The sequence below is a fragment of the Somniosus microcephalus genome, chromosome 3, assembly GCF_052327205.1.
Source record: "Somniosus microcephalus isolate GS21.2 chromosome 3, FLI_Smic_1.0, whole genome shotgun sequence".
Classification (NCBI taxonomy): Eukaryota; Metazoa; Chordata; class Chondrichthyes; order Squaliformes; family Somniosidae; genus Somniosus; species Somniosus microcephalus.
Genome location: NC_140989.1, coordinates 135,656,948 through 135,671,984, shown reverse-complemented (window position 1 = coordinate 135,671,984; position 15,037 = coordinate 135,656,948). Strand labels below are relative to the sequence as shown.

Here is a 15,037-nt window from a genome sequence, read left to right as displayed (position 1 = left end):
AAGCTTCCCTGATGTACAAATCGAGGATGCGAGAGTCGAAGGTTTGTTTGGTTTTGCTGGCAACATGTTTTTCATGTTGGAAAAAAATGGTATGCTGTAATTTAGCATTGTTGGAACAATTTACGTTGGTTAAGCATTGTTAACATGTAAGTAACTTTCCAGCATGTTAGTTTTGGTCTCTCCTTTATCAGAACCTTGTGTGCTTCATTTTTAAGTACAGTGAAGATTCTTCATTTGTTTTGCTTTCCCTTCACCCAGCATTTCTTAAATTTTTTCATGCTTATATCAGACGCGAGCATAATATGTCTGTGAAATGATAGACTGTTTGTTGCACAGATGACTTTCATAAATATTAAGTTTTTTTTAAACCGTACTCTCCCTCCCACACACACACACAATAGAATAAAACATCTTTTATTTACTTAGTTTATTTAAATGGTTTGCAGCTCCACTGCTTCATAAATGGGTCACAGTAACCTCACTGTGCATAATCTTGCAACATAGTAAAGATCACTGTGATTTTTAAAACACTCTAAATAATTCAATATTTGGTTGTTTTCTAGATATGAAATATGCAGAAGAATGAACTGTTTAGCTCAGAGTTCCGTACGGAACTAATCATATTTTCACGACCTCTGAGGTCCTTTTTCATGCACTAATTCTGAAGTCTGCAATTTTTCAGCACAGAGACTGGCCCAATTTCTTTCCAGTCAAAAGGGGAAGGAAGGAAGAAATGGTCGTCCTTTTCTTCTGTGTGTGTTTCATGGCCTCAATAAAATGTTCAGCTGCTGTATAATAACTTGGATTAGTTTCTGTTTTCTTAATCGATTTCTAGACAACAATCTGGAACATGTGATACGATGGGGATAGGACGGGAAAGTGGAGTTGAGTTAGAAGACCATCCATGATCGTATTGAATGATCGAGGGGCTGTATGGCCTACTCCTGCTCCTGGTGTCAGCCATGGCTCAGTTGGTAGCACTCTTGCCTCTGAGTCACAAGGTTGTAGGTTCAAGTCCCATTACAGAGACTTGAGCACAAAATCTAGGCTGACACTCCAGTGCAGCACTGAGGGAGCTCGGCATTGTCGGAGGCGATGTCTTTCGGATGAGATGTTAAACTGAGGCCACATCTGCTCTCTCAGGTGGACATAAAAGATCCCATAGCAATATATCGAAGAAGGGCAGGGGAGATCTCCCCAGTGTCATGGCCAATATTTATTCCTCAATCAACATCACTAAAAAAGATTATCTGGTCATTATCACGTTGCTGCTTGTGGGAGCTTGCTGTGTGTAAATTGGCTGCCGCATTTCCTACCTTACAACAGTGACTACACTTTATACTTCATTGGCTGTAAAGCACTTTGGGACGTCCTGAAGTCGTGAAAGGCGCTATATAAATGCAAGTCTTTCTTTCCATCCGTCCGTCCCTCCCTCCTTCGTGATGCGGAAGAATCAGGATTTTATGTTTAGACTTCAGTGGTTGCACAGTACTGCTTAGGACACCATCAGTTGACTCTCTATAAGGAACCTCTGTGTAGGATTTCGTACCTCCTACAATTGAAGACCTCACAACATTGGAGCAGCTATCAGAGTCACAGATATTTATGCAACTTGTCACACTTGTTGTATGGAGTAATAAATAATTCACGAGTCTTGTTTAGCGATACATTAAAAAATATTAAACTAAGCTGTTCTGGATTACCTAAATCTCTCTTTTTTAACTTCAGGATAATTTAAAATGCCTGTACTTTAACATTTTATTAAAAGATTTCTCTAAATTAGACTTTTCATGACTTCAAGATTTGAAATTTGAAGAGCAGTCAAAATTCTCCCCAGTTCACCTTGAGTTTTTTCATTCCATCTTCTGAATTCAGCAGCTTCCTGTGAATTTGTGTAAGCAGTTTGTATACTCCTTATGATCTGAAGTCTTCTCCTTCTCATTTTCTGCCCTAACAGGAAAGGTTGAGCAGGCTGGGGCTCTTTTCTCTAGAGAAGAGCAGGCTGAGGGGGTGACATGATAGAGGTCTTTAAAGGGTTTGATAGGGTAGATGTAGAGAAGATGTTTCCACTTGCCGGGGGAGACCAGAACTAGGGGTCATAAATATAATATAATAAATCCAATTGGGAATTCAGCAGAAACTTCTTTACCCAGAGAGTGGTTAGAATGTGGAACTCGCTACCATAGGGATTAGTTGAAGTGAATAGAATAGATGCATTTAAGGGGAAGTTAGATAAACACAGAAGGGAGAAAAGAATAGAAGATTATACTGATAGGGTGAGATGAGGAGACTCATGTGGAGCATAAACTGGCATGAAACAGTTGGGCCGAATGGCCAGTTCTGTGCTGTACATTCTATGTAACAGAGTACAGGGATCTGGGGATTAACAATTCTTGTACTTGTGGCACTGCTAGTACAAAAGTGTAGTCACCTGCTCTCAACTCACTTCAGATAGGCAGAAATATACGTATAGGACGGATACTCAACAGGATCAAACAATTAATGATATGTATTTACAGAATCAGGTATATTTACAAAATACAGAGAATTAGAATAATAGAGTACAAAGCAGCGAAGATACGTAACAGCTCACTAGAGCTCTCGTCAGCCTTTGTTTAGTAGTTGGAACAATCTCCTGGACTAAAACCAAGCCCTGAATGCCAGCATGGTGAATGCTACAAGTCTAGTCTTCACATGCCTCTTGGGAAGAGAACGCTGCCTTGAGCCATATCCTCTGATAAGGAGTTTCACATTCAATTACTGAGACAAATGTTCATGGAGCTCTTTTGTCTGAAAAACCTTCAGGATCCAACAAAACTGAAGAACAATAGCAAGACTGTGGCTTTTTTTATCAACTTAATTCCTTTGACATGGCAAGTTATTTTATCTGAAGAAGGAAAACAGAGGAATTCTAATGATATTGCCAATCAAAAGTACAATTAGCTTACCATTAAATTTATACGGGATTATGGAAAATCTGTTCTACTTTATTAGCATAAGAGGAATTTTTTAAAATTTTAATCATTTTTAATTTAAAAATAAGTGGAAGCTGCCTTGTCCTCTGCCCAAGCTGCCCCCAACTGTAGGATGATCCTGGAGGGCAAAGGCAAAGTCCGGCGCTTTTTCTCTCTACTACCAGCCACCTCTTGAAACCTCTCTTTCCAGCCCCCTGCACCCTCACATCCAGCAGCAAGTGTGAGAAGTTCATGGAGTTCTTTATCACCAAGATAAAGACCATCTGTTTAGCTGCCTCAGTTGCTTCCCCCATCTCCTTGCCCACCAAGCCAAACCTTCCTCAGTCGCCCTCATTAAGACTGCCTACTTCCACCTCTGTAACATCGCTTGACTCAGCCCATCACCGCTGCAACCCTCTTTCACCACCTCCAGCCTTGTTGAGATACCATCCTTCACCCTCAGTAAACTGCAGTTCATCCAAAATTCTATGAGCTGTATTCTTTTCAGCACCAATTTCTGCTGGCCCATTGCCTTTGCTGTCCCTGACCTATACTGGCTCCTGGTTCTCCAGTCCATTGTATTTAAAGTTCTCATCCTTGTGTTTAAATTTCTCCATGGCCTCACCCCTTCCTATCTCTGTAATCTCCTCCACCAGTACAAACTTTTCCTTCCCCCTTATTCCTATCCCCCCACCCCGACAAACTCTGCTCCTTTGATTACGGTCTCGTGTGCGCCCTCCCCGCCTCACTTTGCCCCACCATTAGGGCCTGTGCTTTCAGTTGCCTTCAGTAGTATTGATCACATTTCGTACCTGTTTTCTCCCAGTTGAACATTTTAACTTGCCACAAACTAAAGTATTGATACAATATTTGACCTGTGTAATCTGTCTGGATACATTTTTGTTGAGCAGTTGAGCAGAAGGGGAGCAATACTGAAATATGGTTGATCAAACACTGTTGTAAAAGTTTAAAAAAAAAGTTTTGTCATCAGTGATTGACTAAACAAGTCATGGAAGCAATTGAGGCATGCAGCAGGGATAACTAGAAGTGAAGGCTAATGGCTTTCTGTTGCAGGGGAATAAAACTGACCCTGGACTTCTAACCCCCTCATTATCAACGTAATCTTGGCAGAGGTCAAAACTCTCAGTGCAATTTGCTGCAGGCTAGTCGAATGAGGCAGTTTACCAACTTTTAAAATGTTGGAATTCTGGTTGGCTGCTTTTGTTTGTTTTGTGGAGATCCTTCTGTGATGTTGAATGACATTATCTGACATTCCCGTAGCTTAAAAAAAACGAGGCGGCATGATAATTATGTCATGAGTTCTCAATGTGGAAATTATTACTGACTTGGTAAGTGGAGAAGGTATGGAAAACCGAAGGCTGAATTTGTGCAATTAACAATCACAAAACTTCAACTACAAAGGGCTTTGTTTGACTCAGTCTGACGTGTAAATGTCTAGCTATCAATTATGGAAAGAAAATGAATTTGTAACCTTCCTATATACTGTATGTACAAGCATTCGTGCAGATGCAGTTCTAGAATCAATGCAAAATAAAAAGTTAGCCAAGAGAATCTCCCACATGATTACAACAACAACTTGTATTTATATAGTGCCTTTAGCGCAGTACTTCGTCCCTAGGCGCTTCACAGGAAAGTTATCAAACAAAATTTGACACTGAGCCACATGAGATATTAGGGCAGATGACCAAAAGCTTGGTCAAAGGTAGGTTTTATGGAGCATCTTAAAGGAGGAAAGAGAGGCGGAGAGATTTAGGAAGGGAATTCCAGAGCTTAGGGCCTAGGCAGCTGAAGGCAGGGCCACCAATGGTGGAGCGATTAAAATCGGGGTTGCTCAAGAGGCCAGAATTGGAGTAATTGTGTGTTACTGTCATCATTGTTGGAGTGAAAGAGCATTCATAATTGAGAGAATTAAATGGCCCAACTTTATCCTTTTGAGATAGAGTACCTGACGCAAGCTCGCAGTCCAGTCACAGAAACTCAGAACAAGATGTAGCTCGTGCTGCAATACCCTCCGTAGTCTAAATAGCCTGTCAACACATGCTATCTACCCTTGCACATTGAGAATGGGCATTTAGGTGGTGGCATATGGTAACCCGTGCTTGTGAAAATTGTGCCCCCACAAGAGCCAGCACTTTCTGGAAAGGAAGGGAGAAAATTGGGTTGCAAAGTAACCTTTAAAAAGCCTGGATGAGGATCTACTTTTTAACTAAATGTAAAAACAGAATTCTTGAGATTTGCTCTTCAACTCTCTGTGCTAATCCTAGTTTAACTGTGATTTACCACTGCTGTTTTGTACTCTTCACATAGCTGAAGTGTGCACATTTAACAGCAAAACATATTTCCTCAGTTAAATTAAATTTCTTTTTTTTTAATGAACTGCAATCTGTAAGGATTGGACAAACTTTTCAACTATTTTGCGTTGCTTGGGTAATAAGTAAATATCGTCAATTCACAGCAATATAGAGGTTAATACAACAACAACAACTTGCATTTATATAGCACCTTTTAATGCAGTAAAAGATCTAAAGGCACTTCACAGGAGTAATTATTAGACAAAAATTGACACTGAGCAAAAGAAGGAGACATTAGAATAGGCGACCAAAGGCTTGGTCAAAGAAGTAGGCTTTAAGCAGCGTCTCAAAGGATGAGAGCGAGGTAGAGCTGCCAAGAGGGTTGAGGAGGCAATTCCAGAGCTTAGAGCCTCGGCAGCTGCAGGCACGACTGAATTTAATTTAATGTCATTAAACTAATGATAATTTATTTAATGTGTGCAACAATGGATTCGGTGAACCAGTTTGGTCCTACAAATTTTAACACCCGCGAAAGTCGCAGCTTCTAATGAGCTACATTCATTTCATCATTTGCACTTTTATTTACCCTCTGATGTGTTCATTTTCTGCTTTTAGTATTTACGTTTGGTAGACATTCTGTTGGCAGTTTTCATAATAGGCTCATTTTCCATGTAATTTAAAACTGACTGAGGAATGAAGAGTTGACATTTTAACCTTAACTTTCTGAGTAAAATTCCACATTAGTCAGCACAACACAGAGTTTGACTAGTGTCTTAAAGTAAATTCACAGCCTCGCAGCCCATGCCCAGGTAGCTATTTTTCCACATGTTAGCCTGGACAATGAGTCTCGGCAGAATAGCCTCCTTTTTGGGAGCATGGTAGCCCAACCGCATGCTATCTTCACCCGCTGTCCGTGCACGCACTTCAGCTGCGCTCACTGGATACCTACCAGGAGTGGGGAACAACAACAACAGCCTGTATTTATATAGCACCTTAATGTAGCAAAACACCCCAAGGCGCTTCACAGGAGCGATTATCAAACAAAATTTGACCCCGAGCCACATAAGTAGATATTAGGGCAGGTGACCAAAAGCTTGGTCAAAGAGGTAGCTTTTAAGGAGCGTCTTAAAGGAGGAAAGAGAGGTAGAGAGATGGAGAAGTTTAGGGAGGAAATTCCAGAGCTTGGGGCCTAAGCAGCTGATGGCACGGCCACCAATGGTGGAGTGATTAAGATCGGGGATGCGCAAGAGGACAGAATTAGAGGAGTGCAGATATCTGAGGGTTGTGGGGTTGGAGGAGATTACAGAGATAGGGGGTGATGCCATGGAGGGATTTGAAAACGAGGATGGGAATTTTTAAAATCGAGGTGTTGCTTAACCGGGAGCTAATGTAGGTCAGCGAGCACAGGGGTGATGGGGGAACGGGACTTGGTGTGAGTTGCAACACGGGCAGCAGAGTTTTGGATGAGCTCAAGATTACGGATGGTAGAACATGAGAGGCCAGCCAGGAGCACGTTGGAATAGTTTAGTTTAGAGGGACAGGGAAGATAGGTTATTTTTGGTCGGGGAGGGCTTAAAGAAGAGATTCTGACTGGCTCTGTGTGCACAAGGTTTTGCTTTCTCCTTGGTGAACCTTGTTGGTACCCGAAGAAGCCAAGAAAAATGGTTCATCCCGTTTTGTGTTTGTGGGATCTTGCACATTTGCCCACAACTGTCAACGTAATTTTAGCTGTTTCTTCTTGTCGTCTTTTTCTCCCCCCTGCACCCACACCCTCTCCCCAATCCCCATCCCTCCCCCCGCCTCCAGCTCAATGTAGCTTGGGCAATGAGTTCTCATTTCTTGTGCTCTTACGGCCAGTTGCACCGCTCTCCTCCAGAAAGCTGTTGAGGCTGGGGGTCAAATGAAAATGTCAAAACTGAGATTGCTTGATTTTTTTTTTGACAGGGGTGTCAAGTGTATAAGGAGCCAAGGCCAAGGGTAGATGGAGTTAAGATACAGATCAGCCATGATCTAATTGAATGGCGAAACAGGCTCGAGGGGCTGAATGGCTTCTTTGTGTTCTTTTGATGGCACGGATTGAACATACACTCGAAAGACCATATCTGAAAAATTGTTCTTATGATATCAGTAAAATTGCCTTTTGAGAATTGGATTTAAACTTGTTTTCACATTATAAAAGAGTGTCCCCTGACAGTAGGTGTAATTAGGAACTAGTGTGACTGAATTCACATTATCCAATGGTATGTTGGAGCTCTAACATATTGCACCGCCCTACTCGTCAGACTTCTTTTATATGGAAGTTCACATTTACTAATTTAGGTTTAGGCATGTTTGAGAGCGGTTGCATAATCATTGATCGGGAAAATGATGATGCAGCATACATTAAATGCTTTGACATTGCAAAATGGAAAAGTCTTGTCAATCATGGTATAGATCTGCAGCAAGTATTTTGACACTGTCAAGGTCAGCTTTTAAGGGTTTGATGTTTTCAAAAAGAAGCATCACGCCCATTTTTGAAACTGGACGTAGCTTGATACTTAATTTCTTGATGATGTGTGAAAGGAGCCTTTGTGTTGGGTAAGGACAATTATTGGTTAGAAAATGCTGAGATGCAGCAATCAGCCTTAACAGAGTAATTGCTTTCAGTAATATTAATTAAAATGGGACACTCTTTATAATGATCCCTAATAATATTCCATTGCAACTTACTTCTCGCTGACATTACGGTGATCTCTCTGCCTTTGCCTCAGACCTCTCTTGACATGCATTTGGACAGGAAAATTACACTTTTAAATGAGTAAATCGAAGTCCGGAATCGAGTGCAAAATGTATCGAGGTGCAATATGTCACTTGACAAGGCAGGAAAGTGTTTATTTTGAGAAGAGAAAAAGCCAGCCATTGGATTACTGAGCACTGGACTTAAACATCAGTTGCTGTTTTAGGATATCTGTGTTTGAGACATCATAATCTTTGTGTGGATATGGAGTTTAGTTTTTTCCCCACCACAGCCACGTATGAGTATCTTTTTTCCAATGCACATGAAACATACAAAATACCCTAAGACAGCCAGCCACCGTGTGTCTGTTCGTTGTGTCAGCTGTGGCTCAATTGGTAGCACTCTCACCGCTAAGTCAGGAGGTTGTGGGTTCAGGTCCCACTCCAGAGACTTGAGCATCAAGAAAATCTAGGCTGACACTCCAGGGCAGTACCTGAGAAAGTGCTGCACTGTCAGATGAGCTGGTTTTCGGATGAGGTGTTAAAATGAGGCTCCGCCTGCTCTCTCGGGTGGACATAAAAGGTCCCATGGCACTATTTCGAAGAAGAGCAGGGGAGTTATCCCTGCTGTCCTGGCCAATATTTATTCCTCAATCAACATCACTGCAAAAAAACAGATTATCTGGTCATTATCACATTGCTGTTTGTGGGAGCTTGCTGTGCGCAATTGGCTGCTGTGTTTCTTACATTACAACAGTGACTATACTTCAAAAGTACTTCATTGGCTGTAAAGTGCTTTAGGACATCCTGAGGTCGTGAAAGGCACTATAGAAATGCAAGTCGTTCTTTTCGTTGAATTTAGCAGCAGGCAATGAAAGGGTACGAATATGAAGGATATTTGATTTGAATAGAGTGCTTGTTTTTACCTGTAATGGTGTTTTTTTAATGGAAGGAAGGTTCTGTTCCTATGCTTGGTGTCAAACTCTTGACTCTTTTGATTAATGAGCGTTGAGTGGAAATAAAAATAACACTTCTTGTCAAGTATTTGCAAGGGAGGGACAAGAGGCAGATGTCATTTTCAGTACATTGACAGCATTCATAAGTGACACAATTGATTTGTTTCAATGTGGTTTGCATCAGTCTTTTTTTGCATGTAACCAAAGGAAGAAAGGTTTCCTGAATGCTGCCCCATGGAGACTTTTCCCTGTTGACCACAACTGCATAAAACTGTGCATGTTTTAAAGCCAGAACATATGCAATACTTACGTTAACACTGTTTTACTTGAAGGAAGTACACTTTCGCATCACAAAAGCTATTGACCTGTTGAAAACAGAAAAGTATTCCTGTTATATTAAACTATTTCAGTGTAATATAATATGTCAGTAACATTTCCATTTCTGCCAGTAACTAAATTAAACTTCAAATACTGTCTGTATGCTGGGGTGAAAACGAGACTGGACTAGCAGTATCCCTGCTGACTGCAAGTGCCAGGATTTTTATCACTACCCACTCATGGAAGCATTCAGCCCTAGGTTTTGCCACCTCTTACTTTGGCCCTTTATCCATCTAATCGGTAAGGACTCCGTCAGCTCACCAACCCGCAAATCACTACGACCTCACAACAGCTGCCATTGCTACTGCAGCATTTCAGAAAGACACACTTTTTTTGTTGTAATTTTGCGAAGGTCTCCAATCTCTTTAGATTTCTCACGTGGACGCTCGCCACCTGTAGCCCTGAGGGTGGGTGGTCTAACATTGCCCAGGTTTTCCAAGATGCTGCTCTCAGCTGGTCGCTGTTGCCGCGGGCGATTTTTGAGTTTTCATCTGCGTGCAGGGAAGTGCAGCCTGGCTTTCACTTATGGTTGAGTTCAGTATCTTAGTTGTCATTTTTGAACCTGCAGAACACTTCATTGGTACCGCAACCACTCGCCATGTATTTTAGCTAAAATGTGAAGCTTTTATTATGATTTAGAATTGACTCAATTGCCAAAATGCCAAACATTTTAAGAACATAAGCAATAGGATCAGGAGTAGGCCATATGGATCGTCAACCCATAGCTGAACTTCTACTTCAACTCCACTTTCCCGCCATGTCCCCATATCAATGATTTGGATGAGGGGACTAAATGTAACATTTCCAAATTTGATGATGATACAAAGCTAGGTGACAGTGTCAGTTGCGAAGAGGCTTCAAGGGGATCTCGACAGGCTCAGTGAGTGGGCAAGAACATGGCAGATGGAATATAATGTGGATAAATGTGAAGTTATCCACTTTGGTAGAAAATACAGAAAGGCAGAGTATTTCCTAATTGGTGAAAGATTGGGGAATGCAGATGCTCAAGGGGACCTGGGTGTCCTTGTACATGACTCACTGAAAGTGAATGTGCAGGTGCAGCAAGCAATTAGGAAGGCAAATGGTATGCTGGCCTTCATTACAAGAGGATTTGAGTACAGGAGTAAAGTAGTCTTACTCCAATTATATAGGGCCTTGGTGAGACCACACCTGGAGTACTGTGTACAATTTTGGTCTCCTTACCTAAGGAAGGAGATACTTGCCATAGAGGGAGTGCAACGAAGGTTCACGAGATTGATTTCTGGGATGGCGGGACTGTCGTATGGGAAGAGATTGAGTAAACTAGGCCTGTATTCTCTTGAATTCAGAAGAATGAGAGGTGATCTCATTGAAGCATACAAAATTATTACAGGGCTTGATAGGGTGGATGCTGGGAGAATGTTTTCCTTGGCTGGGCAGTCTAGAACCCAGGGCCACAGCCTCAGGATAAAGGGTAGGCCATTCAGGACTGAGATGAGAAGAAATTTCTTCTCACAGAGGGTGGTGAATCTTTGGGATTCTCTACCCCAGAGGGATGTGGAGGCTCAGTCATTGGGTATATTCAAAACAGAAGTCGATAGATTTCTGACAAGTAAGGACATCAAGGGATATGGTGATCGGGCCGGTGAATGGAGTTGAGACAGAAGATCAGCCATGATTTCATTGAATGGCGGAGCAGGCTTGAAGGGTCGAATGGCCTACTCCTGCTCCTATTTCTAATGTTCTTATGATTCCCTTAGTGCCCAAAAATCTATCGGTCTCTGTCTTGAATATGCTCAACGACTCAGCATCCACAGCCCTCTGGGGTAGAGAATTCCAAAGATTCACAACCCTCTGAGTGAAGAAACTTCTCCTCATCTCAGTCCTAAATGGCCGACCCCTTATCTTGAGACTGTGACCCCTAGTTCTAGACTCTCCAGCCAGGGCAAACAGCCTCTCAGCATCTACCCTGTCACGCCTTCTAAGAATTTTATATGTTTCAATGAGATCACCTCTGATTCTTCTAAACTCCAGCGAATATAGGCTAAACTCCAGAGAATATAGGCCCATGCTACTCAATCTCTCCTCCTGGGACAGCTCATATCCCAGGAATCAATCTCGTGAACCTTGGTTGCAACCCCTCTAAGACAAGTATATTCTTCCTTGGGTAAGGAGACCAAAACTGTACACCGTACTCCAGGTGTGGTCTCACCAAAGCCCAATATAATTTTCTTTTGCACTGTCTGCTGCAGTGTCATTTCCCAGTTGCTGTTATTTAATGTCAGAAGATTTCTCATCAGCATCCAGGAATGAAATTGATGCTGGAGTCCACCAAATTAAAGGCTCACAAACTGAGCCAGTGATACGTAAACTATACGTGTACCAGATAGTACACCAAACGCGAAATATCAAATTCCTTCAAGGGTATCGAGGACTGCTGGAAATCATCAGTTCACTTTTCAGCAATGATATGGCAGTGACATAAATCTGAGAAATAAAAGGAGAAAAAACCCTGCAGATACTGCAAATCTGAAATGCTAACAGTAGTTGCTGGAAATACAGAGCAGGTCAGGCATCTGTAAAATTGCCTCTTTTTTTCAGATGCTGACTGACATGCTCTGTATTTCGAGAAATTTCTGTCTTCGCACAAAAGGTGTTTAGGATTTTGAAAGGAATTGACAGGGTAGACAGAGAGAGACTTTTTCCATTGGTGCAGGAAGTCTAGGACAAGGGGACATAACCTTAAAATCAGAGCCAGGCTATTCAGGTGAAAAATTAGGAAACACTATATGCAAAGGAACTCTCACTCACAAAAAGCAGTAGATGCGAGCTCAATTAATCACTTTAAATCTGAGATGGATACATTTTTGCTAGCCAAGGGTATAAAAAGATTTGGAGCCAAGGCGGGTGGATGGCGTTGAGATACAGATCAACCATTATCTAATTGAATGGTGGAACAGGCTCGAGGGGCGTACTCCTGTTCCTATGTTCCTAAAACTGAGAATCGCTTTGCGTTGCATGTAATTCCCTGCAGTCTATAAACTGTCGAACCGCTGCATCTCACTTTCACAACAGCACAAGTGGATACAGTTCAAAAACTTATTGGTTTTGAATTGATGAAACGGTCTCGAAATTGAGGGGTGCATCAGGGAACATCGTCACCGCCCGCGGAATGATAATGTAGACCTCCTGCAGCGGCACGTTAGATTATTTATTTCTTACATGAGTCAGCAGAAGTTAAAGTCTTTGGATGTTGACTTATTTTTCTTTATTTCTTGCAGCAAACAAAAGTCTGCTCGGAGGAGGTGGAGGTAAGTTTTTGTTAATTCTGCTGTCTTGCTACTTTACAATAGCTTCTGTAAATGCTATTTACCCCGATGCCTGCGTTGATTGCAATGTTACAAATGCTGTAGGAACATTCACCATGGTAACCTGAATTTGCTTAGTTTTAACCATTTTTTCCAATTTGAGTATTCTGTGATGCTGTAATTGTCACACTTCTCCATTTTCAATTTCTTCAAACATAATTGCCTGAATTTTGCGGTCCGCGGCAATGAAAGCTGCCCACAAAGTTCTAGCGATTTCTGTGGTGTGGATTTCACCTTTCCCAACGTTAATTTCATTCTGGCGCCAAGTCTAGGGGATCTCCAGTGTCCAGCAGCAGTGATGTCATCAAGCGGACTAAGCAACCAAGCACATTGAAGAATTCTTACAGACAGCAAATCAGGAAGTAAAATGCACTGATTTTTCCTTCACTTTTTAATCACTTTACAGAAAGTGAAATAAAGATTGCAACATGCACATGGGATTATGGTAGAAGTGGAAATATCATAAAACAAACTTTAAAAAATGTTATATTTAAAGTCCTGGAACTTTTATCACAATGGGAAAAATTGACATTTTACAGGGCCAGAACGGTTGTTCAGCAGTAATTATGACTCAGTATGCCGTTTAAAAAAAAACCAGTTACACCTCATTCAACACGGCTTAACTTTTTCAGGGTTTTTTAACAGCGGTAATACAGTGTAAAAGGGGAAATTTTCATCAGTTCAGTGAATTCAATTGATTGCTGGCTCTGGGGAGTTCAACAGTGCCCTGTGCAGGAGCAGGGAATGACTGTCAGCAACTTCTGGATTTCTGCGTTTAAATGTGCATGTGCATACTCCAGAAGTTGCTGTCAGTTTCACAGTTGTAATGACGGCGAACGTAGACAGTTTCGCCATCATTACAACCGCAAATTCCGGGCCAATATCTTAGGCAGCAGTTACCTTTTTAACTACAATTTATTAATTAGAACCTAACTAACTCATTAATCCTCACAATGTGAGACATGTCAGATTCTTTCAGCTCCCTCTTGCCAATGCACAGTACTTTATACCTCAACCAATTATTGATTGCCCCAGTTGATATTTGTTGTATATTTAATTTGCAGAATTGTTTCTTCAAGGCCTATATATATATATATTTACATAATAATTTGTATATTTTATTTATATGCTATATAACTCGTGATCAGTTTGTAATAATCTTATGGCTAGTATGCCCATGTCTGTTATATATCATCAGAAGCTGTTGTGTATGAAAAAATAATTTAAAGTAATATTTGTGAAAAATTGGGATCCCTATTCCAGTACATGGAGTTGTGGAAAATGTTGGCTTGGTAATAATGTTCTTGTAAAGTATAGAATTACATACATTTCTTAGAGGGCTTGACAGGGTAGATACTGAGAGGCTGTTTCCCCTGGCTGGAGAGTCCAGAACTAGGGGTCATTGTCTCAGGATAAGGACTGAGATTTGGAGAAATTTCTTCACTCAGAGGGTTGTGAATCTTTGGAATTCTCTACCCAAGAGGGCTGTGGATGCTCAGTCAGTCGTTGAGTATATTTAAGACAGAGAGCGATAGATTTTTGGGCACTAAGGGAATCGAGGGAAAGGGGATAGGGTAGGAAAGTGGAGTTGACGTAGAAGATCAGCCATGGCCTATTGAATGGCAGGGCAGGCTTGAGGGGCCGTTTGACCTCCTCCTGCTCCTATTTCTTATGTTCTTACAGAATTTACAGCACAGAAACAGGCCATTCAGCCCAACAGGCCCACGCCGGTGTTTATACTCCACACAAGCCTCTTCCCAAGCTTCTTCATCTCGCCCCATCAACAAAACCTTCTATTTCTTTCTCTCTCATGTGCTTATCTACCTTCCTCTTCAATACTAGTCCCCTCAACTACTCCTTGTGGTCGCGAGTTCCACATTCTAACCAGGCTCTCTACCCTCTGCAACACTTTGTCTGGAAACCCAACTCACCTTTATGTGGAGTTTACCATTCAGGTTGCCTTAGCAGCATGTGACATGACCAATACATAAGGTCTGTATTACTGTGTTGTGACTTCATTGCAATACTTTCAGGTAAGACTGAATATTAACTTATTCGGCTTTATTACAATATACTGAAAAGAAGATTGGTTTGTGTAATTAAAGCACATTACTGAAGAAAAAGTACTCCAGAATAGATTTTTTAAAATTTCTGTTCGATTATAAGTTAGGACAAGAATTAGGACTTGATATTTAAGTTAACACCAATGTACCCTTTAGGTCGTGCAGTGTGGTATTTTGAATGGGCTGCGCAGGGCCCCAAAAAATTACAGGGAACATTTTATCAACACTAATGTATAGGCTACATTATTTCTCAAAAATGGAAGCCCTAATGCACAGAAAATTCAAACAACCCCGTACACAAAAATTAAATAC

At 41.4% G+C, this 15,037-nt stretch overlaps 1 protein-coding gene across 2 annotated transcripts in view; it reads left to right on the top strand.

The window, feature by feature from the left end:
• Nucleotides 1–15,037, top strand: part of macrod2 (mono-ADP ribosylhydrolase 2) — a 1,321,175-nt gene that overhangs the window by 227,823 nt on the left and 1,078,315 nt on the right. Inside the window, exon 5 of one of the 2 annotated variants that reach the window (XM_085981646.1) lies at nt 12,576–12,605. The exons of the other annotated variant lie outside the window; for it this stretch is intronic. Within the exon in view, the coding sequence (XP_085837772.1) occupies nt 12,576–12,605 (30 nt within the window). The remainder of the gene's footprint in view (nt 1–12,575; nt 12,606–15,037) is intronic. 2 annotated transcript variants of the gene reach the window in all.